This window comes from Ochotona princeps, chromosome 2, assembly GCF_030435755.1.
Source record: "Ochotona princeps isolate mOchPri1 chromosome 2, mOchPri1.hap1, whole genome shotgun sequence".
Classification (NCBI taxonomy): Eukaryota; Metazoa; Chordata; class Mammalia; order Lagomorpha; family Ochotonidae; genus Ochotona; species Ochotona princeps.
The window spans coordinates 97,797,814-97,823,461 of NC_080833.1; the positions used below are offsets into that span (position 1 = coordinate 97,797,814).

Sequence of the window (25,648 nt, forward strand, 5' to 3'; positions counted from 1 at the left end):
CCCAGGTATGTTAACAGAGAGCTGAATCAGAGCTAGAGCAGACTGACTAATATGGGATGCAGGAATGAGTCTGGTGGCATCTAAATCCAGAGTGACGTAACACCAGCTCTCTAAGAACATTTTTTTTCATGCGGTTATTTGCCACTGGCATGTTTTCTTTGGTACAATAACTGCTGCTTCCCAGGTTACACATCAGAAGGAAACTGGAATCAGGAGCAGAGTCAGGACTTAAAACTAGAAACGTTAATATGGGATGCAGGTGTTGTAAGATGTTTTAATTGCTAGATGCTTGTCCTTCCCCATTAAATTTCAGAATCAGTTTGTAGATATCCACAAAATAACTTGCTAAGTGATTTTTTTTAATTCAAAAGGCAGAGATACAGAGATGGAGAGAGAGACAGATTGATAGAGCTTAAATCTGCTGATTTACTTCCCAAAAGTCCACAATAGCTGGAGCAGATGGGGCTGAAGCCAGTATCCCAGAATTCCATTTGAGTCGGCCATGTGGATGACAGGGATCTCAGTACTTAAGCTGTCATTTGCTGTCTCCTCCACTAGCAGGAATCTGGCATTTGAAGTGAAACTGGGAATAAATCCAGACATTTTGATATGAAATGTAGATATCCTAAGTGGCATGTTAGTTGCTGCACTTGATTCTGTTTTACTTTCTAAAAAAGATTTATTTAATTTTTTATTGGCAAGGCGGATATACAGAGAGGAGGAGAGGCAGAGTGGATCTTCTGTCTGATGGTTCACTCCTGAAGTAGCTGCAATGGCTGGAGTTGAGCCAATCCAAAACCATGAGTCAGGACTATCTTACGGTTCTCCCACGCGGGTGCAGGGTCCCAAAACTTTGGGCTGTCCTCGACTGCGTACTCAGGCCACAGGCAGGGAACTGGTTGGAAAGAAGGGATGCTGGGATTAGAACCGGTGCCCAGGGCCCAGCAGCGTGGCCTAGCAGCTAAAGTCCTCACCTTGAATGCCCTGGGATCCCATATGGGCGCCAGTTCTAATCCCGGCAGCTCCACTTCCCATCCAGCTTCCTGCTTGTGGCCTGGGAAAGTAGTTGAGGACAGCCCGAAGCTTTGGGACCCTGCACCCGTGTGGGAGACCTGGAAGAAATTCCTGGCTCCCGGCTTCGGATCGGCTCAGCACCGGCCATTGTGGTCACTTGGGGAGTGAATCATCGGATGGAAGATCTTCCTCTCTGCCTCTCCTCCTCTCTGTATATCTGACTTTGTAATAAAAATAAATCTTTAAAAAAAAAACCTGGTGCCCATATGGGATCCCGGTGCAATCAAGACGAGGATTTATGCTCATTATGCTATTGCACCGGGTCCCTCTGTTTCATTTTTGATGAACAGTTTCACAGATTACAGAAATCTATGTTTGTTCCTTTTTGTCTCAATCCGTTAACTATTTCATTCCATTTTCTTGCTTGCATGGATTGAGAAGTAGGATGTTAGTCTAATTTTTGCTTCTCTATAAATAAGATTTGAGTCTTCCCCTTTTCAACTTTTTTATTTTAAAGATTTATTTGTTTTCATTGGAAAGTCTGATTTGCAGAGAGGAGGAGAGATAAAGAGAAAGATCTTCCATCTGATGGTTCATTCCCCACGTAGCCACAATGGCCAGAGCTGAGCCAATCCAAAGCCAGGAGCCTCCTGCAGGTCTCCCACGTGGGTGCGGGATCCCAAGGCCCTGGGCTGTCCTCGACTGCTTTCCCAGGCCACAAGCAGGAGCTGGATGGTAAGCTTGGCTGCCAGGATTATAATTGGTGCCCATATAGAATTCTGGCATGTTCAAGGTGAGGACTTTAGCTGCTAGGCCATCATGCTGGGCCCTCAATTTACTTTTCTTAAAATGTATTTTTAGGGATTGGCTTTGTAGTTCAGTGAGTAACTGCTTTTATAGCAGTGGCATCCTATACTGGAATACCAGTTCCCGTCATGGCTTCTCTACTCCTGACCCAGCTTCCTGTGAATGCACCTGACAAGGTGACAGATGGTGGTGTAAGTACTTGAGTCCAGTTACCCCATGGGAGATGCAGATGGAATTCCAGGCCCCTGGCTTCAGCCTGCCTAACTGGCTTATGGGCATTTGGGGAGTGAACCAGTGGATGGTTCTCTTTCATTCTGTCTGTCTCTTTCTGTCTCCTTTGCCTTTTAAATGAGTGAATACATAAAATGTTTAAAGTTCCAATAATTCTTTTAAAGGTTTATTTATTTGGTAGAGTGAGAAAAAAAGAGAATGAATGAATTCAAGGGAGGGAGGAAGAGAGGGAAGGATGTCCATATTCCCAAATGCCTCCAACAGCCATGGATGGTTCGGGCTGAAGTCAGGAACCAGGAACTCTCAAGGCCTCCCATATGGAAGACAGGGACCCAAATACTTGTGCCTTCACCTGCTGCTTCCCAGATGCTAGGGTCCCATACAATGGCTTATCCTACATTGACTGTCCCTTTTCCCTCTAGCTGTCTTTCTCCTCCTTTCTGTCTTTCTCCTTCTTTGATATATATATAGTTTTTGAATTTTTACTTGAAAAACCAAGTTAAACGAGGAGAAACAGGCTCACACTCCAGATTGCCACAACGGCTGGAGCTGAGTAGATCCAGAACCAGGAGCTTCTTGTGGGTATCCCACACAGGTGCTAGTTCCCAAGGCCTTGAGTCATCCTATTCTGCTTTCCTATGCCATAAGGAGGGAGCTGGATGGGAAGTGGGACATGAAATGACACGCCTATGGGATGCCAGTGCCACAGGTGGAAGACTTACCCAACTGAGTCACTTCAGTGACTCCTTTCTTCTCTATCTCCTCTTCCTCTTCCCTCTACTCCTTCCTGTTCTCCTCCTTCTTTCCCTCTTCCTCGGTTTTTATTCTTTGTATTAAATATGTATTTGAAAGACAGATGGAAAAAGAGAGAGGAGAGAGAGGGAGGGAGAGAGCATGTGAGCCACAGAACTATCTTGCATCAGCTAGCCTTCAATTCTGGAGGCTTCTATTGAGTCCTAGAGCTCAAGAAAATTCTTCCTTGGCTATGTCTACTCTACCAGTTAGTCCTTCAGTCTTGCTAGAGGTTTTTATTTGTGACATTTTAAAGAGAATTTTCATCTCTCTACTTCCATTGCCCATCTGTTGATGATTATGTTAAGGACATTAACATAATCATCATAATTGTTTTACTTCTTTTGTAAAAAAAATATAAAGATTTATTATTTGAAAGGCAGTTGGAGAGAAACAGAAACAGGCAGAGTGGAGAAATTCTCTATTCCTGGGTTGATTGAATGGCTACAGCAGCCAGGGCTGAGCCAGGTAGAAGCCAGGAGCTTTGCCTGGGTCACCTACATGAGTGCAGGGACCCAAGGACTTTGGCCACTTTCCATTGCTTTTCCTAGGCCATTAGGAAGGAGTTGGATCGGAAGTGGAGCAGTTGGGACACAAACCATTGCCCATATAGGATGCTGGTATTGCAATTGGTGACTTTAACCCACCATATCACATAGTGACCCTCACAGTAATTTTAAATTTATGGTTTTTTTAAAGATTTATTTGTTTTTATTGCAAAGTCAGATATACAGAGAGGAGGAGAGATAGGGAGGAAGATCTTCCATCCGTTGATTCACTCCCCAAGTGGCCGCAACAACTGGAATTGCGCTGATCTGAAGCCAGGAGCCAGGAACTTCTTCCAGATCTTCCACATGGGTATAGGGTCCCAAGATTTTGGGCCATCATTGACTGCTCTCCCAGGCCACAAGCAGGGAGCTGGATGGGAAGCAGGGCTGCTGGGATTAGAACGGGTGCCCATAAAGTCTTCACTTTCAATGCGAGGATTTTAACTGCTAGGCTATTGCCCCGGGCCCAAATTTATGTTTGTACAGTGCAACATCAATGCTGTATTTTAATCTAGTTCTGATTCTTACTCCATGTTATTAAATTGTGTGTGTATAGTTTTTTAGTATGCATTATATTTTTTTAAATTGCTGGACATGATAGGAACTGCTGAAAACAAGCTCTTATTAGTGCTGTGGTATCGTGAGAGGTCATGTTCTGTAGACATCTCAGTATTTTGGCAGTCTCTTCTCTTAACTGTGACTTTACAGTTACTTCTCAGCATCCTCTCACCTCTCAAGTGAGATAGGCTGGAGTTGCATCATTTCCCTCCCCCCAGGTCAGATAGTCTCTGATAAAATCTTAGCTGACTGCTCTTTGGTTTAAGTTCTTAAAATAACAAGCTTTGGGCCCAGCGCGATGACCTAGCCGCTGAAGTCCTCACCTTGAATGTGCCTGGATCCCATATGGGCACCAATTCTATACCCGGCTGCCCTGTTCCTATCCTGCTCCCTGCCTTGGGACCCTGCACCCGTGTAGGAGACCTGGAAGAGCTCCTGGCTGCTTGCTTCGGATCGGCTCAGCTCTGGATGTTGCAGCCACTTGGGGAGTAAATTATTGGACAGAAGATCTTCCTCTCTGTATATCTGACTTTGCAATAAAAACAAATCTTAAAAAAAAAAACAAGCCTTAATAAGAAGTGGATTCATTGGTGTATTTTAGGATGGTTCCTTTCTTTATCCCCTGTGAGAAATATAAGGAATATTATTCCAGTCTTTACTCTGTGAACCTGATAATAATTGCATGAGTGTTGGCCCTTCAAATATTGGGTCTCCCTGGATCAATCTTTTTTCTCTCTCTCTCTTTTAAAATTGTGAACAATTGGGCTTGGCGCAGTAGCCTAGTGGTTAAAGTTCTCCTCACCCATGGACCAGTATCCCATATGGAGACTGGTTCATATCCCAGCTGCTCCACTTCCCATCTAGCTTCCTGATTGTGGCCTGGGAAAGCCGTAGAAGATGGCCCAAAACCTCGGGACCTTGCACTCACATGGACACCCGAAAAAGCTCCTGGCTTCTGGCTTTGGCTTGGCTCAGGTCTGGCCATTGCGGCCACTTGAGGAACCAGCAGAAGGAAGATCTTTTTCTCTGTGGCTCCTCTCTGTAAATATGCCTTTCCAATACAAATAAATAAACCTTTAAAAATTGTGAATATTGTGTCCAAGTCTTTAAGCAGGCAAGTAGAAGCAACTAAAATAATATATAATATGTTATATATTATATTGTGTACTAAATCAACAACATTCATTTTTCTTGAATTTGGTAAACTATCAGGATTAACATGAAATTACACAGTAGAGTAGATATAGTTGCCTATTTTGTATGAGAAAATGAGCCTCATTTTTACTGATTTCATGTAGAAAATTCATATCAGTAACAAGCACTTAGATCACTAAATTGTTTTGTCATTGTTAAAATTAAGGCATGATTAGTGATAGTTAAAATGTTTTTTATATGAAAGGTTTGCAAAGGGGGAAATGGAGAGTCAATGAGGGAAAGAGAAGGTAACAGACACAGAGGGAAAGAGACAGAAGGAAATATCTTTCATCTGCTGGTTCAATTCTCAAATGGATGCAATGGCTAGAGCTGTGTGATTCGATACAATCTTATGCCTTCCAAAAGGTCTGACTTATAATTTCAGTAATATCTTTTTTTTAAGATTTATTTATTTTCATTACAAAGTCAGATATACAGAGAGGAGGAGAGACAGAGAGGAAGATCTTCCGTCCGATGATTCACTACCCAAGTGAGCTGCAATGGGCAGGTGCGCACCGATCCGAACCCAGGAACCAGGAACCTCTTCCAGGTCTCCCACGTGGGTGCAGGGTCTCAAAGCTTTCGGCCGTCCTCAACTGCTCTCCCAGGCCACAAGCAGGGAACTGGATGGGAAGTGGAGCTGCCGGGATTAGAACCAGCACCCATATGGGATCCCGGTGCGTACAAGGCGAGGACTTTAGCTGCAAGGCCACATCGCCGGGCAGTGTAATATCTTTAATCTGAGAAAGTATGGCACCCAAACAAACTGTGTCCATATCATAATTACTGATGATGAGCTTCTCTGTAGTTATGCTAGTGATCTAATCAGCAAATCAGTTAGGGAAGAGGCAGTTTATCTTTTTGTGAGCTTCCTGTGCATTGTGATGTGGGATTATATGTTGTTCATTCAATTCAATTTATTTTATTTTTTTAATTTATTTTATTGTATTGTTGTTGACAATCTTTACATAGTTAATTACGGTTAATAAAAAAAGGTGGAGGGGGTATAGGGAAGTGGGTAATACTATTATGTCCATATTGTTTCCATTATGTATCTGAGGTAAACGAGGATATTGAGAAAGAAGCCCCACCCGGTTTCCCGCCCACCCCAAGTCCCGGATGTGGGGCATGCTCTGAGATATTTGCTCAAGTGGTTTTAATAGTTCTCCAGTTATGAATCACTGCCAGTTTCGCTCGATGAGGTCGTCCACTGATTGACACAGTCCATCATAAAGTCTCTGTTTGCCCATATTTCACTGCCAACATATAGCTGAGATGAATGATTGACCTGTTCTATCTTCTGTCTTTTCTTGGTTAGAGTTTTGAGTCCAGCAGTTCGATTGGGGAGATCTCCAAAGAAACTTTGAGGTATTCCCAGACTAGATTCTTGTATGTTCTAGCAAGCACAGGGCCCGGCACAGTCCATCACCCCGATCAGCTGGTGGTTGCAATTGCTGGGTTGGTTCTGTTTTCAGTCCCGAGTTGCACTGGAACCAATGGGTGTCGCAGTCCAGTCTGGTTCTGCCCAGCACATACTCGGCCCTTACATCAACCAGTGGGAGCTACAGCCTAGTAGGGGCAACCCACAATAACCCCCACCAGGCTCGACCCCTACCCTGATTTGCCAGTATGTGTAGCAGTAGACCATTCTGTCCCCATCCCATTTGGCTCTTGTACTTGTCAATGGGTATTAAAGCTTAGTTCCATCTAACTAACTCAACCATCCAGCCCTCCCGGATGTTGTTGAGTGCCTCTCTGTCTAGCCACCTCAGCCCCCATCCTAATTTTCATGCCCTCGCACGGGACTAGTGACCCAAGAAGGGGGAACTCACTTTTTCCCTCCCAGGTCTCTCTCAGTCCCAGTTTATGCACTCTTTAGGTGGTTCTGTGATTTGACTTGACAGAATTAGTCCCCAGTGCCAGCTTCTGCCAGCTGATGCTGCGGCTAAGCCCAAACATCCCTCACCCACTCTAATTTATGCTTGCACCCACAGGAATAATCAGCCCAGCCTGGCTTTTCCCTGATCTAGTCCACATGCAGCGCACAGCTGTTGCAGCCTTGCTTAGTCTGGTCTGTCCCCATCCCAGCCCACGCTTTCCAGTGGGAGTAGCTGTCCGGCGAGGGGACCAGCCCCTTAATTCCCCTGCCGGTTCTGCCCCTCCCTTCCTGGATCTCACGTGTGCTGGTTGGGTGCTGCAGTCAAATCCAGTACAGGCAACCTCACCCTGGCATTCCATAATGTGTGCTGGTTTTGTCGCGACCAAACCCGGCTCAACCCACACTCTGTTCTGGTGTTCGGATTTGCCAGTGGATGACATGAACTGATTCAGCCTGGTCTGCCCCTGACCCATGCTGAATGTGTGCCAGTGGGAAACTTTCCATGGCCTATTCTGGGCTGTTTCCTATCATGCTTCTTGCGCTTACCTGCAGGGACTGTGTCCTGCCAGAGGAGTTGCCCAGGCTCCTCCATCAGAACCCCTCCCAATGCCAGATTTTGCGCATACCAGGGGGTCCTTGAGCCAACCCTACTCAGTTCACCTCCTGTCCTAGCAGGAACAGTGGCTTTTCCTGGCTGGCTTTCACCCCATTCTGGTTCTTGTTGTTGGATGTTTCAGCCCAGCCATGGCTCGTCCATACCCACATACAGCTCACACATGGCTCAGTAGGGGATTGAGACCCAGCCTAGTCCATCCCACATCTACCCTGGTTCTCCATGACATCAGATGGTGTTGGGGTCTGAACTGGCCTGGTGCATCCAATCCCAGCCCACACTAGTGCCTCGGGTGACTACAGCTGTTTCCTAGATAGAATGCAGCCCCCATTCCAGCCCACGCGCCCCTTGGTGGGAACCTCAACCCAGTTAGGGTGTCCTTTTACCTCCCCAATTGGGCCTGTTTGTAGCCGTAAATCACGCACCTGCCTGTGGTTGCTCTGAGGACCAGTGGGTACAAGAGCCTAGCTCGGTATGACCTGTGCTCCATGCTGGTTTCTAGTTTTGCTTGTAGGCTAAGGTTTGCTCAGTCCTGCCCAGTACATTCCTTTCCATGACCAATTTACACATTTTGGAGCTACTATGCCCTGCTTGTCCGACCCCCAGATCTGGACGACGTGTTCACCAGCGAGAGCTATGACTTGCCAAAGCAGTTTCCCAAGTTCCTCCACTTGATCCACTCCTAGACCCAGTTCACATACATGCCATTGGGTTTTAGGCCAGTGCCCGGCATACTCTGGCCTTCCATTTGGCCTTGTATGAGCTGGTGAATGTTGCAGCCCGGCCCACCCCACACCCTATTCAGGATGCACATTGGGGTGCTGCTGCCTTGCCCAGTCCAGACTGTTGCGGGTCCCTTTACCTGTGATTGATGGCAGGCTCCTTGGTCACACCTAGCTTAGTCCATAACCACCCAAACTTTTAGGTTTACCAGTGGGGCTAAACTTTCTACAGGGTGTGGTCCACACATCCTGCACAGAATCTACCCCAGGATAGATTCTAGAGTGCTAGTTAATATTATGGCCCTGCCTAATGTGACCAGTCTCCTGAACCATCATCATGTCAGGCAAAACAATATCCTGCTAGACAAGCCCTGAGCCTTATCTTTTGCATGATAGGTGTTCATACCCCAGCATTGTTAAGTGATTAGAAGTTCTTCAAAGGAAGAGTTACTGGCATTGGGAATCTCTAGGATTGACCCAGATCCCGGAAACAGTGGGATCAGCCTGGAGCTACCTAAGCAGTGATTTGGACAACCAATACCCCAGAGCTCCCCGGCTTGACGGCCAGCAGGCACAGCCTGGCGCCAAATGGGGCACTGGCTGCCCGGGCCCAGCTCATCATGAGCACATGGTGGCTGAGATCAGGCACCAGCAGCCTCCCGGGCCCAAGGTCGTGCCCCACTCCAATCCCGTCCACCGCCCAATGAGGGCGGTGGGTGGCCCCCGGACTCACCCAGTCCTGGAAAACCCCCCCTCGGTGTACTCACCTTGAAAGGAAGCAGCCCCCGAATCCAGGTAGGCCCGGGCCCAGCTCATCATGAGCACATGGTGGCTGGGATCAGGATCCGAGCAAGATGCTCCCTCCTGCAGCCCCCAAATTCATTTTAAAAAAACTGATATTAGACCTTGGTATCATTGAAAATCTAGAAGTTATGTGGATTCGTGCCAGAGCTAGTAAAATATGTAGGAGTCTTTTAGAGATTTATTTTTTTTTTTGAATAAATTCACAGAGAGCAGGAGAGATGGAAAGATCTTCCATCCACTGATTCACTTCCCAAGTGGCTGGAACGGCTGGAGCTGAGCCAAGCCAATGCTAGGAGCCAGGAGCTTGCTCCAGGCCTCCCATGTGAGGAGCTTTGGGCTACTCTCTGCTGCTTTCCCAGGCCACAGGCAGCAAGCTGAATGGGAAGTGGAGCCGCTGGGACACAAACCAGCGCCCACATGGGATCCTGATACATGCAAGGCAAGGACTTTAGCCACTGGGGTACCATGCCAGGCCCAAGAGGTTTTTTTTTGTTTGTTTGTTTGTTTTTTTTTATAAACTGTAATTAAAGTCCTGGTCATCTCATTTATTAACTTAGAAGCAAGAGTCTTTTCTATGTATTGATAATTCTTTTAAGTTGGAATTGAAATTGTTATAGTTTCTTTGTATGGTATGTTAATAGTAGCATGACAGCATATAACTCAGATTTTATTGAGGACAGTAACCTTTTCATGGCAGTTACTACCAAGGGTGACCATATGTCTTTCTTAGTGAGATATAAATGGGTAAGTTTTCTATTTCTCCCTCTGCCTTCCATAGTCCCGACTCTAGAAAGTTTCAGCAGCTGCAGTTCTAGAATTCTAGAGCAAGGTGCCAGTGTCTGTTCAGTTACTGCTGAGGGATTTGTAGGTGCATGTTGGTAGAGGGTGTCAGATAGCAAGGCATCCCCTTGAAGTTTTTAATCTCTCAGTTTTTTTCATACTGAGTTTACAGCAGTCTGTCAATTATTGTTAAAGTTTTCTTACCTTGGCTCTGATTTCCACAAAATTTTCTGTTACATGTTTTTGTACTAGTAGATTGTGATTCTCTTTGTATTTACCTGTCTCTTCAGTTTTAGGTAGCAGTTATTCTTAACTCATTTCTTTTATTAATATAAGAATAGTTACATGTTTTTGATTTTGTTCAGTATGTTGGTAGGATGCAGTAGTGACTTACAAGTTTATTTCACACCATACAGAACCCAAACCTATTTTGGTACTGTTTTTTAAAAATGATATATTTGTTGGGAGCTGGCATAATGGTTTATCAGGCTAATCCTCTGCGTATGTTGCTGGTATGCCTATGGATGCCAGCTTGTATTCTGGCTGCTTCACTTCCAATCCAGCTTCCTGTTTGTGACTTGGGGAAGTGGCAGAGAAAGGGTCAAGGCCTTGGGCCCATCTGCCATGTGGGAGACCTGGAGGAATCTCTTGGCTCCTGGGTTTGGATCCACTTGGTTCCAGCTGTTGTAGCCATTTAGGGAGTGACCCAGTAGATGAAATATGTCTTTCTCTTTCTGTCTCTCCTTCTCTCTCTGTAAAATCTGCCTTTCAAATGAAAAATAAATAAAAGTTAACGGATTAATTTGTTTATTTGAAAGGTAGAGTTACACAAAGAAGAGTGTAGGAGAGGAAGAGACAGACATCTTGCATCTGCTGGTTTATTCTCCAAAATGGCCAGGAGTACAGAGCTTTATTTATGTCTCCTATGTGGGTGGCAGGAGGCCCAAGCACTTGGGCAATCTTCTGCTACTTTCCTAGGCATACTGGCAGGGAACTGGATCAGAAGTGAAACAGCTGTGGCTTGAGCCAGTGCCTATATGGGATGCTAGCACTGCAGGTGCTGATTAAATCACTTAGCCATATCACTAGCCCACTGTTTTGAAACTCAGTACTCAATTAGATATTTCAATATCCTGGTTAATACAGAATTTGAAATATTTTAATGTCTTCCTGAGGCATTTTTAGAGTTATGTAGTTGGCGTTTGTTGTTTTAAAATTTAATTTTGTTTAAGTTTGTTGTTATTTAATTTTGAAATTTTAAATTATAGATGAATATGAGCGGGAAGAAACAAGACAAGCTTATATGGATCTAAATAATAATATTGAGGTAAGAGTTAAAAGAAAATTTGAGTATGTTAAAGAATTTCTAAGGTGAGTGCAATGATTGATACAAAGATGTCCCCAGCTGTTGTTTCTGAAATGGGTATTCATCATTTGTTATGTTTGTTTGAACCAACAAAGTCCTGTAATATGAATATTATTGTTTCTTACCTATTTGAAAAGAAAGAGAGATTAAGATCTCCCACTGGTAATTTCACCCTCTAAATGCTTTTAGTAGTTGCCAGGCTATAGTGGGAACTCAATTCAGCTTTCCTATATGAGTGACAGGAAGGCAACTATTTGAACCATCACTTTGTTGCCTTTCATGGTTTGTATTAGCAGGAATCTGGAATCAGGACAGAACTGACATTTGAATCCAGGCACATTGACATGGGATGCAGGTATTCAAACTGACATCCTAACAGCCTGCCTCCTGTTGGTGATTTTTAAAATGTAGTAGTATTTTTTTTTTTAAATAAAACCTTTCATTTTATTAAAAAATGGAGAGGGAATTGGTGGTGGTGGCAAGAGAGAGAAATTGATCTCCCATCTGCTAGTTCACTCCTCAAGTGCCTGCAACAGTAGGGGCTGGGTCAGGCTGAAGCCAGGAGCCTGGAGCTCAATTTGGGTTTCGATTGAGTTCCTTATTATGTTTCCAAGTAGTTGATATATCATCTGCATTCCAGTGTGTACATCTGCAGGTAACTGGATCAAAAGCAGAGAAGACAGGACTTGAACCAGGTGCTCCCATATGTAATATGGGTCTTGGAGGGGGAACTTTGGGGACTTGTCTACTAGGCTGCAGCTCTGACTGGTGAGTGTCAGAACTGGAGTAGGAGGTGGAACTGGACTGAACATGGTTTCAGAACCCCTTGGCATTCATGTGGGCTGGGTCCAGGAATGGACCAGACTGGGCTAGGCCCCAGCACCCACTATTGCTCACGAGAGCCACAGTGGGTACAGGCTGGTCTAGGTTAGGCTGCAGCTCCCACCGGTCTGAAAGAGAGCTAGGTCTTGGTATTGGCCAGGCAGGGCTGGGCTATTGCACCCACCAGCAAGAACTGCAGTGGGTACAGGCTGATTAGACAGGGCCATGGTACCTGCCAGTGAGTGATGAGACTGAGGTAGACCATGCCAGGCTGGGCCGTGAATTCACCATCACATATGTTTAAGATCCTTGGCTAGGAGTGGGCCCAACAGGGGAACTCTTGTGCTAGGCCATAGTTCCTGCTGGTGAGCGCAAGAGTCAGGGTTGTGGGCAGCTTAGATTGATCTGGACTACAGTACCTATCAGCATATGAGTAAGCTGGCTTTGGGGGTAGATCAAGCTGGGCCAGTCTGCAGAACCCACTGACATGAGTGAGAGCCATAAGAGATGTAGGCCAGGCCAGACCAGGCCAGGCCAGGTCAGGCTGGACCACAATGCCTGCAGGTTCACATGAGGGCTGGGACTGGAGGCTGGCCAGGCTGGGCTAGGCTACTGCACCTGCTATTATGAGGTAGGACAGGGGGCAGGCAAATCAGACCTAGGCTGTAGCACCCACCAGCATGCACAAGACCCAGGGCAGGGAGTGGGCCTGGTGGAGGAACTTCAGGGACTTGCCTGCTAGCTGCTACTTCCATTGGTAAGTGTAAGAGCTTGGAGTGGGGGCGACCCCAGCCGGGCAGGGCTGCAGCACCTGTAGGCCGGCATATGGGCTAGACCTGTGGAAGGACTGGGCTGGTGCATATAAAAGAGTAGGTAGGTGCAGGTTAGCTGGGCTTTACCACAGCATTCACTGGCAGGTGCTGGGTGAAAGTCATGTCATGCTGGACTGCAGTACCCCCTGGCAGACGCACGATCCAGGGCTGGGATTGGTCCGTGGTAGGGGAACTGTGAGCACTTCCCTACTAGGCTTCAACTACCACTAGTGAGCATGAGTGCCCATTAGGGGCAGACCAGGTTGGACAAAACAGCAGTACCTGTTCGCATACATGTGGGCCAGGTCTAGAGGCTGGGCAGACTAAGCTAAGCCACAACACCCAGGTGTGTGTGAAAGTTGGGTGGCATGTGGGATGGACCAGACTAAACCACAGCACATGTCAGCAACTGCAAAAATGGGGACTGGGACAGGCTGGTAAATGATTGGTGATTGCGCTGACTAGGCTACAGCACCTGCTGGTGTGCATGAAGAGCAGACCTGTGGCAGGCTGGGCTGGACTATGCTGCAGTACCTGTCAGTTTGTGTGAGAGTAGGACTGGGGGTAGAACTGGCTAGCAGCTGCATTCACTGGTAATGCTTTGGTGCAGGTTATGGACCTAACCTGACCCTGTACTGAGTGGTGCACATGAGTCAAGTCGGAGGTCATCCCATGTGAGATTTCACAGAAAACTCTTCAACTAGACCATTGGACTCAAACCCTGGCCACACGGAAATTCACAAGATATGTAATTCGACCTTGGAGTGCACATGTCAGGTCTGGGCCTCCTCAGTTCTTTTTGCCCATGCAGTGGAAAAGCATGCACGGTGCAGACAAAGGACATGGCAGCCATGTCCTCGACTGCTTTCCCAGGCCACAAGCAGGGAGCTGGAAGGGAAGCGGGGCTGCCAGGATTAGAACGGTCACCCATACAGGATCCTAGCATGTGTAAGATGAGGATCTTAGCCACTAGGCTACCATGCTGGGGCCACCCCCCCACTTTAAAAAAAATATTTGTTTTTATTAGAAAGACAGATTTACAGAGAGCAGAGACACAAAGAAAGATCTTCATCTGCTGGCTCACTCCCGAAATAACTGCAAAAGCTGGAGATGAGCAGATCCAAAGCCAGGAACCAGGAACTTCTTTCGGGTCTCCCACATGGGTGCAGGGTTCCAAGGCTTTAGGTCATCCTCCACTGCTTTCCCAGGCCATAAGCAGAGAGCTAGATGTGAAATAGAGCTGCCAGGACATGAACTGGTTCCCATATGGGATGCTGGTGCTTTGCAAGGGGGGGATGGTTTAGCCAACTGAGCCATTATGCTGGACCCTACATTAGTGTCTTTAAGGCATCATCAAAGGACTGTCCTCAATCCCCAAGTGCTGATGTAGTTTTACAGCAAGTAGTGACCCTCTCTATACCCCTCACTCCTGCAGATACAGGAGATAAAGAAAAAAAAATGGAAGTATTTATTCCACCAACATTGTTTTATACCTTGGTCCTCTCCACCTTAATCTGAGGTCTGCATAGGCATTCTTCCCTCTCTACTATGTAAACAACATTAAAAATAGTAAAAAAAAAAAAATTAAAGAGGTACTACTGGCTAATGAGATTAATACCATTGTAAAGTGATGATTTTGTTACCTATGAACTATTTCTTTTCAAACTACCATCTAGTCTTTAAAAAGGAAAATAGCCTAGTTGCATAATAAAGCTTTTAAATTATAGTTTCCTGAATTTTAATATTGTTATCAATTCTGCTATTGATAGATAAGTAATTTATGAAATATATTGTAAATTTTACCAGCTTATATTTCAGATATTTTAGTATTTGATTGTTACAACAAGTGTATCAGGCTATGAATTTTAAAACTTTTGCATTAAAATCTGTTGGTAAAATAAAAAAATCTTAGGCAGTTAGAAACTTCATTGTGCTTTCTGTCATTTTCCTTACTACTATATATGAAATATTCTTTATCTTTATAGGAGCACATGACAGTTGGGCATTGTGATACAATGGGTTAGGTCAATACCTGGGTGCTTGCCTCCCATATGGAAGTGCCTTGGATTGAGTCCTGTCTCTGTTTCTAAGCAAGCTTTTGCTATTGTACATCCAGGGTAGCAGGTGGTGGCTCCAGTGGTTGAGACCTTGCCACCCATATGTGTCACCCATATGGACTTCTTGGTTCCCAGCTTCAGTTTGGTCCAGACAGACTGTTGTGGGCGTTTGGGAAATGAACCTGCAGATTCAAGATATCGCTCTCCTTCTCTGTGCCTTTAAAGTAAAGCCAGACAAAAACCATCCTGTGTGGCATTTATTTGGCATACACACATCTGAATGTGTGTGTATGTGTAATAACATATGTGCTTCATGTACTCTAAAATAAGTTCCGGTAGAGAATTGGTTTCATATTACAAGTGTCTAAAACAATCCCTATAACATAGTTGACCCTTAGTATATATTTAATGAATATTCATCTGCGTTTGCAAAGCTAAATTTGTTGAGTATTGGATGAATATATGCTTCCAGATGGGTGTGTAATTTGGTCTGGTATAGGGGAGAGGTCTTCATTTGTATGGAGGAAGACAAAAGTAAAATAAGTAAATACAAATAAACACAAAATTAGAATCTCACATGTGCAGTTAAGTAAATGACTAGAGTATGCACAATCATTTGCTGCTGTTCTATATTATATGTGATAACTGTAGTCACTCCAAGCATCTGGAAAATTAACGTAATAGATACTCAGTACATTTGAAATTATTTAATTATTTCAAGCACTAGGATTTTGATTATTTAAAGTATGTGTTTCCTGTATGTTTTGTGAGATATTTGTTAGTGTTTTCATAGTTTGAATAAAGTTGTTTAAAATCTTTTTATTTCAGAAATTGATAGTAGCTTTTGAGGAACTTCGTGTGCAAGCTGAGAATGCTAGACTGGAAATGCATTTTAAATGTAGGGATTCTATTTTATTTTACTGTTCTTTTATTTATTTTTTTTACTAGATTACATTAATAATATCTTCCATTTAGCTTGATACTCTGAACTGTTTTGTGTTTTGTCCTTTTTTGTTTTTATAAGTCTCTCAAAATCTTGTGGGATGTGGTGAGGCGTTGATACAAGTTAAAATTACTTTTAAACTTCAGAATTATTTTGCATATAATCATTCCAGTTTATATTAACTAGAAGTGGAGGGGGTTATATTTATTGGTAAAAATCTGCATGTTGAGATAATTATATAAAATGTTATTTCAAATTTGCGTATTCTAGGGAGCAAACTTTTACATATATACTATTTAAGACTAGAATTTTAAGTTATTATATCCCTGACATTATGTAAATTTACTATTTTACTAAAGGGAATGTTGGCAGCAATAAAATAGTGTTAGCTCATGAGAAAATTTTGAGGTTTAATATAATTTTGAGCTAGATAAGGAAGAAAAGCAAACTTTTAAATTTCATATTTAGTAGAAAAGTGAATTATGTTAAGAAATTATGGTGTATTTATTTTATTTTCAAAGTAAAGGAAGATTATGAAAAAATCCAGTGCCTTGAAGAAGAATATAAGAAGGAAGTAAATGACAAGGAAAAGCAGGTTGTTTTTTTTTTTAAATAAACTCTGTTGTATTTGTATTTGCTTAAAATTTTGAAAGAAATTTATGTTTTCTGGCTGTGATAAACTTCTATGAGTGAACTTTAATATTATATATTTTCAAATATATTCCTTTTGCTTGGCCAAGTTAATTTTATTGACTCAAATATGCACTTAATATTAGCATTTTTGTTTTATTAATCAGTGAATTATCTATAATACCTCAGTATGAGAAAATATTTTGTGGATTTTTTTTAGACAAAAATCTCAAAAAATATAGAGATGATTGCTGAGCACTCAGCTCGTATTTTGCAATTTTGACATATATTATCCATAATACCAGTGAATGAAAATGAAAGCTTCCATTTGCTTCTATTAATGTCATAAAGTGGAAGACTGGAAAATGGCAAGTCTGTATCGCTTGACTTTTCAAGAATGTTGATTTCAGATTATTCTTCTAACTCTGTCAATTTCAAACCTCCTGCTTTCCAAATGAAAATGATATGTAGAAAGGAGTTCTATTTCCCATTATTCATGCAATTTTTCTCCTCTGAGTTGCCACAAGATACCTTAAAAACACAGATAGCAAAGGTATCTATTTTAAAGAGCAATCCAAAAAGTTAACAAAGTATATAGAAGATTGTTAGAATTTGTGGTTAACTGATGGGACTTTAGCTTAAGCGTTACGCTTAAACCTTTTGAAAGAGTTAACATTTTTAAACTTTTAAATTTGTTGTTAAATTGTAATTCTGAATAAAATGTTTTTGAAAGTTAAAATTGTGCTTATCATTAAGAACACAAAAATTGAAGTTTTAAAAACACTTGTTGGAACTTTGGGTACATGGGTCAAGATTTTAGATTCCTCTTAAAATGATGACCTGGCCAGCTGGTGCTCAGTTTTTGCTGAGACTTTTAAGTGTCATTATTTGTTAGGCTTTTTTTTCTGCCCTATGGCTCTCCAAATCCTTGGCTAATGGAATTTTGGAGTTGGGGTTGGGTAGGAGAGTAAGAACAGGCAAAGTGTCATTATTTTATATGCTAATTCTTCCATTACATCCTTTTTCTCCACCCCTCTCTATATTTGGAATACTCTTGCTTAGGGATGATTTTTTTTTAAAGGTTTATTTTTATTACAAAGTCAGATATACAGAGAGGAGGAGAGATAGAGAGGAAGTAGAGCTGCCGGGACCAGAACCAGCGACCATATGGGATCCAGGCGAGGACCTTAGCCACTAGGCCACACCACCGGGCCCGTTTAGGGATGATTTTTAAAAAGGATGTATTTATTTTCTTGAAAGTGACAGACAGGAAGCAGGAGAGAGAGTCAATCAGTCAAATGGAGATCTTCACCTGCTGTTTTACTCCCCAAATGTCCACATAGCCAGAAATGGACTAGTTTGCATCCAGGACCCCAGAACGCAAATTGAATTTTCCACATTATTGGGAAGGACCCAAGTACCTGAGCCATCATGTGCTGCCTCCCAGTCTAAATAAGCAGGAAGTTGGCAATGACAGTGCAGTTAGAAACTTGAACCCAGATTCTCCTTTTGGAGTTTGGGGAGTCCTATGTGGTGTCTTAATCACTGTGTCAAATGCCTGGCCTTGACTTAGCTTTTCAAAGCTAAGTCAATTTCCATATTTTTCCATTCCTTAACTGCTTTTTTTAAAAAAAGAATACAATAGTTTATAGTAATGGAGTCTTGTGGTTTTATGGAAAATTAAAATATATCCTTGATTTTGGAGAGGGGGTGATTTGAAAATAAATTGAAGAGGTCTTTTCAATATCTCGAAACTGGAAATCTTCAGCTTTATAAAGTTTCACTTTCACCTTTTTATCTGTATCTGTCTGAATCTTTCCAGTTTTCTGAATGAAGCATTTTCTTTAGATACTTTGTGGTCTTACTATCTTAGAAAATAATTCCCACCAGGCTGAATTGAATCTTGATAGATAAGCACAAATTAATTAAACATGGTTATCTATCAAAATTCAATTCAGCCTAGTGGAAATTTTTTTTTTAAGATTTATTTATTTTTATTACAAAGTCAGATATACAGAGAGGAGGAGAGATAGAAAGGAAGGAAGATCTTCTGTCTGCTAATTCACTCCCCAAGTGGCTGCAACAGTTGGAGCTGAGCCAATCCAAAGCCAGGAGCCTACAGCCTCTTCTGAGTCTCCCACATGGCTTTGCGCTGTCCTCGACTGCTTTCCCAGGCCACAAGCAGGGAGCTGGATGGGAAGCAGGGCTACCAGGATTAGAACTGGTGCCCATATGGGATCCCGGCACATTCAATGCAAGGACTTTAGCTGCTAGGCTATTACACCAGGTCCCAAGTGGAAATTTTTTATTACTTCCCCCAAGACAGCTTTAGATGGTCTTTTTCTAATTCACATAACATTTTTATCTTATTATTAATAATATTTTGGTGTAGTTATTTTCTCCTGATGCGTGAATGTCTTGAAGATGAGTTCCTCATCTCTCTCTGTATTCAGTGTTTTACAATGGTTTCTAGTGCGGAATGTTTGTTGAATGAATCAGTATACTACATTATGTAGTCTCAATATTGGTATTGGCTGTAGCATAGTAGATTATTCATTCATTCTACAAATCTTATTATACAAGCATATATTGAATGCCAAACACAGCCTAGAGAAAAGCATGTAGATGAGTATAAAAATAATAATTGTAGGTAGTGATAAATGCTAAAGTACAACATTTAATTTTTTAATCTGTATGCTTTGTTTAAATATTTCATTTTAGGGGTCACTATTTTTGATTCAGATCACCGAAAAAGAAAATAAAATAAAAGATTTAACAGTTCTGCTAGAGGAATCTAAAGATAAAATTAGTCAATTGATGAAAAAGATAGGTAAGAATCTCTATGAGAAAATATAACCATTTATCTTATGTATTCCTTTTGTTGTGCCCCAAATTGTAGTTTTCATTTCAGGTGTATTATAATACTTCCTAATGCTGTGATTTTCAACTTGAATTGGGTCAGTTGAGGAGAGCAAAATAGAATCATACAAGGAACATTTTCAAAGAACTTGTAACTCCTTTTTCTCATTTTCTATATATTATTATTCCTCCTTTTTTAAAATTTGAACTTCACACTCTGTAAATACAGGTTTTTAAGTTTTTTTTTAATGTTGCCTGAAGTATTCCAAGAGGCTGAAACAGTGTTTTGTACATATGAACACTTAGTATTCTGTAAATGAAGGAATCCTGTGGGAGCGATAATGAAGGAGTTAACTTATTTTTCTTGGAGCAAAACATTTAGGAAAAACTACCTTTGCTGGTTAAAAGTTCCCTAGATAGGGGTTGATGATGTGATGTCGTGACTTAAGCTGCCACCTGCAATACATTGGTTCAAATCCTTGCTGTTTCACTTCCGTCTGAGCTGTCTGCCAATGCACCTGGGAAAGCAGCAGAAGATGCTTTTCTAATAAATATTTAATAAACATAAGTTTACTGGACACTACTTTGACACAGTATGGGCAGAAGTGGTTGTACAAGTCATGGAAAATGTGAAAAGATATGGTAAACTGACAGTGTAGTTTTGATAACTCAGGCGGATGAGGCTGTAGAGTGTTTAGATTTGTTTATGGAGGACCTTAGGGGTCATGTCATGGTTAGACTAAACTGTTATTTTGTAGGATACTGGAAGGTATAGAGTAGACTTTGAAATACCATGCCTTTTCCATAACATCATAGGGATGTTGTGGTATTTGTTTTTCTGTTCTTCAAAGCATTTTCTCTTCTTCAAATTATAAATAGTTATCTGTTACTTGCTAACTTCTGTTTACTAATTTTACCTTATTGTCATTACCATATGCTGTACTTAAATATATTGAAATTACTTCTTTCCTTTTATGTTCTTACCCCATGCTTTTGACTGTGTTTATCTAAAAGAAATCTTAAGCCTCAACTCCAAATCTTATGGCTGAATTTTAGTGAACTCTTTCTCAGTTCTTATTAATGGTTTAGGCATTACTTGTCTGTCGCTTATGATTGTGAATGTTGAGGTGAGAGGTGATGCCTTGTTAAGTATTTTGTAATATTAGTGGCCCAGCATATTGCTTTGCACATAATAGGAGGCATTTGGAAAATGGATATATATCATAAGTTGTAAACTGGAAATAATATATTGGTTGTAAATGATTATAATTCTTTGTGATTTTGTGGGTCATAACCACTTGAAATGTTCTCATTTGAATTACTTTTCATTGTTTCCCATACTATATACCTTCCATTTGTTTTTCTTTATTTTAGTTTGGATATTTTTTTATTGACTGTATCCTAGTCCTTTCTCAACTATGTCTATTTTGCTTTAAATTCATCTACTGAATTCTTAATTTTAGGTTAATCATGTATTTTCCCTTCTAAAATTTCCATTTGAATAATTTTAAAAATATTCCAATACCTAATTAACTTGTTTTATTTATTTATGTATTAATGAAATAGATTTGATATCCTTTTAATGTAAATTTTAAAAATTCATTGAAGAAGCAAGGAGTAGGAAGTGAGAAAGAGAAAATTAGCATGCATATGCCCCATTTGTTGGTTCACTCTCCAAATCCCTTCAGTGACTGGGGAAGCCAGAAACTCAACTGAACTCTCCTAGGTGGGTGATTAAGAACCTATTACTTGAGCCCATCAATGCTGCCTTCCAAGGTTCACATCAGCAGGAAAATAGAGTCACCAAATTCGAATCAAACCCACATACCCTATGTGGGAGGCAGGAACTAATATCTTAACCACCAGGCCAAATGCCCATTCCAAATTCTCTTATTTTAAAAAAATCATATTTTGAATCTATTTTGAATATATTAGTCATTGATAGATTGTACTTTCTCTCTTTTTATTTCTGTACATATTTTATCTATTAGTGCTTCATTAGTTTCTTTTTTAATTTGAAATTCAGGGTTACAGAGAGAGAGAAAAATAGAATGCGTGTGAGAAAGCTTCTGTCTGCTAATTCAATCCCTTCATTATCATCATTCCATAATAGTGGGACTGGGCCAGCCTGAAGCCAGGAACTTGGAACTCCCTTGGAATGTTCCACTTGGGAGACAGGGTCCCAAGTATTTGGGCCATTTTCTGCTTTCTTTCTTAGGTGCATTAGTGGAGAAGCTGGAACTTGTGCTGGTGCCCATGTGGGATAATGGCATTGAAGATATGGTGGTTTAACTCACTGTGCCACAGTGCCAGTCACCTATCTTTTAAAACTGTGGTAAAAAAGAAACACACATAACATAGAATTTGCCATCTTTATTTACGTGCTAGTGTTTTTATTTTAGTTGCTGTATTTAGGCTATCTACATTGAATGAAATTATTGATATTTAAGAATTTAGTCTGCTTTATTTCCCCCTCTGTTTTGTTTTTCTGCTTTCTTGTTGGTGACTTGAAGCTTTATCCCATTTTGACTTACTGTGTATGTCTTTGTGAGTTTCTGTGTATAGAGTTTTTAATAGTTGCTCTTGGTATTACATTATATATGTGCATAAGATTGTGTTAATGCAGTAGATACATACATACAGACCAAGACTAAAAGGCCAGTCTAGTGCCATCTGACAGTGCATAGCCAGAACATTGCTAGTGCTCCTTACCAGCAAATACACACCACAACATTTCAGAACTTTTTAAAAGAATTTTCCTTGGGCCTGGTGGCGTGGCCTAGCGGCTAAAGTCCTCGCCTTGAACACGCCAGGATCCCATATGGGCACCGGTTCTAATCCCGGCAGCTCCACTTCCCATCCAGCTCCCTGCTTGTGGCCTGGGAGAGCAGTCGAGGATGGCTCAAAGCTTTGGGACCCTGCACCCGCGTGGGAGACCTGGAAGAGGTTCCTGGTTCCCGGCTTCGGATCGTCTCAGCACCGGCCGTTGAGCTCACTTGGGGAGTGAATCATTGGATGGAAGATCTTCCTCTCTGTCTCTCCTCCTCTCTGTATATCTGACTTTGTAATAAAAATAAATAAATCTTTTAAAAAAAGATGTAGAACTAAAAATTCTTAAACATGTATCTTTGAGTTCTTGGGAGGTAGCAGTGTTTTTTTAAAATAGATTTATTTTTATTGGAAAGGTAGACATACAGAGAGAGAAGGAGAGACAGAAAGGTCTTTCATCTGTCTTCTGGTTCAATCTCCAAGTGGCTGCAATGGCCAGAGCTGAGCAAATCTGGAACCAGGAGCCAGGAGCTTCTTCCGGGTCTCCCACTTGGGTACAGGGTTCCAAGGCTTTCGGCCATCCTCCACTGCTCTTCCAGGCCACAAGTGGTGAGCTGGATGGGAAGTGGAACAGCCAGGACATGAACCATCACCCATATGGGATCCTAGACATGCAAGGCAACTACTTTAGCAGCTAGGCTATCATGCAGGGCTTGGAAGGTAGCAGTCTTAAAAGTAATTTTGAGGTCATGATCAATAATGTTAGTATATCAATATTTGCATAATTCTTCACTTTAAACTGTTACTTAATGGATAAAATAGTTATTACAAATAACAATTAGATTTCTTATTTTTTTGTAAATACTACTTATGTGTAACTTATTTTTTTCAGAGTTACAGGATGAAATCTTGAAAGAATCAAATGAGAAGCAGGATCATTTGACATCAGAACTAGAAGATATTAAAATGTCTTTGCAAATAAGTTTGGTATGATTTTGAACCTAATTTGTGTATAATAAGTCTAACTATCAGTGAACAAATATATAATGAATACTAATTCTATAAATTAAATAAAAGCCCAGATATTCAAGAAGAGAAGGCATATTTACTGTATAAACAGTGTTTTTAGTTTAATTAGGTACATTTGGTAAGAACATGAAAAGTATAACTAAAATATTAGCAAATTTTAGGTCTAGGTACCAACAGAATGGTGCAGGCAATGAATTGCCATTTGTTTATAAGAATTGAAAGAACACGATTGGCATGTTTAACTATGAAGATTTTATGGAGAAATTGAAACTGTAGACGGTATTTAAAAAATGAGTAAAAGTATGAGTGGTGGGTGGGCATTCCAGAGAGAGGAGAATCAATGATGGGTAGGTGTGTAAAGGAAGAGGGACAGCAAACTTACAGAAGTGGATGAGTTCAACTATTTTTTAAGGCCTTTGGTTCATTGCTTTTGTTTTATACTTCATCTAGAGTGCTCAGAAAGCTTTAGAGGAAGATTTACAGATAGCAACAAAAGCAATACATCAACTCACTGGAGAAAAAGAAGCTCAAATGGAAGATTTTAATAAGACTAAAACTGCTCATTCATTTGTGGTTGCTGAACTTAATAGCACTGTCGATAACTTGAAAGAATTGCTGAGTACAGAACAGCAAAGGTAAAATATTTACTATTCTTATTAAAAGAAATGATTCAAAGTAATTTACTTTAGTATTCAATACCATTTTCTTCTATTGTCATCTAATATATTATTCCAACAGCATAAATAATCAAGTTCTTTTTAAACATGTGTGCGGGACAGGAGAAGAAATACATTTTAAAAGCTTGTAGGCAAGCATTCTAGGAAAAGATTTAAAAATAGGTTTTCTCTGTGATAGTTTTTGTGCATATTCTGTCAGAGTTAAGCTACATAAACAAGCTCATAAATACTGACACAGTGATTTTATGTATTTAATAAAACTGTTCATTACTATCTTCATAGAAATAACTCCCAAGTTTGTGTTTGTGTTCCTGGGGTCTTTACCTCCCTTTTTTTGGATGATTTACTTTTGTCGGTAGGCTTCTTCTGGTATTAAATAGGTACTGTTGTATATTTATTAAATGAATAGATGAATGAATATTAACTGTTCAAAAAGATGAAATATTATTATGCATTGAATCTAAATACTAGTTTGCCTAGAAGTTGTATAAAAGGCATCTTCTATTTTTCATTGCTTTATATTGAGGATATATTCATATAGAGCTGTGTTGTGAAACTTTAGGTCGTAATTTTTGTCATGTTAGTTTATACTTAACTAAATTTGATAGGGTGAAGAATAGCCTGAGCCTAACAGTTATTCCTTCTCTACTGCTTGTACATGATAAAGGAATAAAAGGTAGATTTTCTAGCCCCCTTAATTTTATATACTGATTGACCTACCCGGACAGTTTTTTTTTTAAGATTATGTTTAAGTTTGGTTTTCCCATTAAAGATTTTTTGTTCTTATTATTTTTGTTATTTATTTATGTATTTTGAAGGCAGAATTACAAAGAAACAGAGCAGAACCTTCCACCTGCTGGTTTACTCCTCAAATGGCTATTATGGTTGGAGCTGAGCTGATCAGAAACCTGGAGCATCTTCCAGGTCCCCAGTGAATTTGAGGTCTTATGGACTTGAGCCATCTTCCACTGCTTTCCCAGGCCATAAGCAGGAAGCTGGGTTGAAAGTGGGACAGGCCAGCTTGAGAACCAGCACCCATATGGAATGTCAGAACCTCAGGTTGAGACTTAGGCTACTGTGCCATGTCACTGGCCCCAGGGCAGTTTTCAAATTGTAAATTAGCAAAGATTTGTGTGTTAGTTTTACCTCAGTTTTATAGGTTGAGGAACCAGGAAAGTTAAATTATACGTTCTCATGCATGTTGTTCCTAAGGCAGATTTTTATTGTTAGTAACTAAGAGAAGAGACAGGGTCCAGTATTGGGGAACAATGGGTTATGTGGGCTGTGATGTTAGCATCGCATATGAGCCCCAATTTGAGTATTAGCTGCTGTACTTCCAGTCACGCTCCCTGCTAACGTACCTGGGAAATCAGCAGAAGATGGCCCTGCTGCTCTATGAGAGACTTGGATGGTATTCTAGGTTTCTGATTTTAGCCTAGACTAGATGTAATTGATGCAGTCATTTGGGGAGTGAAATAGAGGATAGAAAGTCTTTCTAACTTTGCCTTTCAAATAAATAAATAAATCTTTAAAAATAGCTAAGAACCTCATTATAACTATAAGCTTTAAGGTTTTATGTAGATGTAATTAAGACACATTTTATTGTAGTTACAATCTTTTTAAAATAAATTTTTTATAATGATACATGGTTGATCAGGGTGGGAAGGATTGAGGTTTAGGGAAAATTGGGTGAACTCATTGCTTCCAAATTTGGTATTTCTTATTCTTGTTCCTGGGGGATG

At 41.1% G+C, this 25,648-nt stretch overlaps 1 protein-coding gene across 6 annotated transcripts in view; it reads left to right on the forward strand.

Moving 5' to 3' along the window:
* SYCP1 (synaptonemal complex protein 1) overlaps nucleotides 1-25,648 on the forward strand; it is a 94,226-nt gene that overhangs the window by 9,525 nt on the left and 59,053 nt on the right. For all 6 annotated transcript variants that reach the window (XM_036494674.2, XM_004581883.4, XM_058660094.1 and 3 more), the window contains exons 8-13: nucleotides 11,211-11,269; nucleotides 15,828-15,897; nucleotides 16,464-16,537; nucleotides 19,294-19,402; nucleotides 23,093-23,187; nucleotides 23,680-23,864. In XM_036494674.2, the coding sequence (XP_036350567.2) occupies nucleotides 11,211-11,269; nucleotides 15,828-15,897; nucleotides 16,464-16,537; nucleotides 19,294-19,402; nucleotides 23,093-23,187; nucleotides 23,680-23,864 (592 nt within the window). The remainder of the gene's footprint in view (nucleotides 1-11,210; nucleotides 11,270-15,827; nucleotides 15,898-16,463; nucleotides 16,538-19,293; nucleotides 19,403-23,092; nucleotides 23,188-23,679; nucleotides 23,865-25,648) is intronic.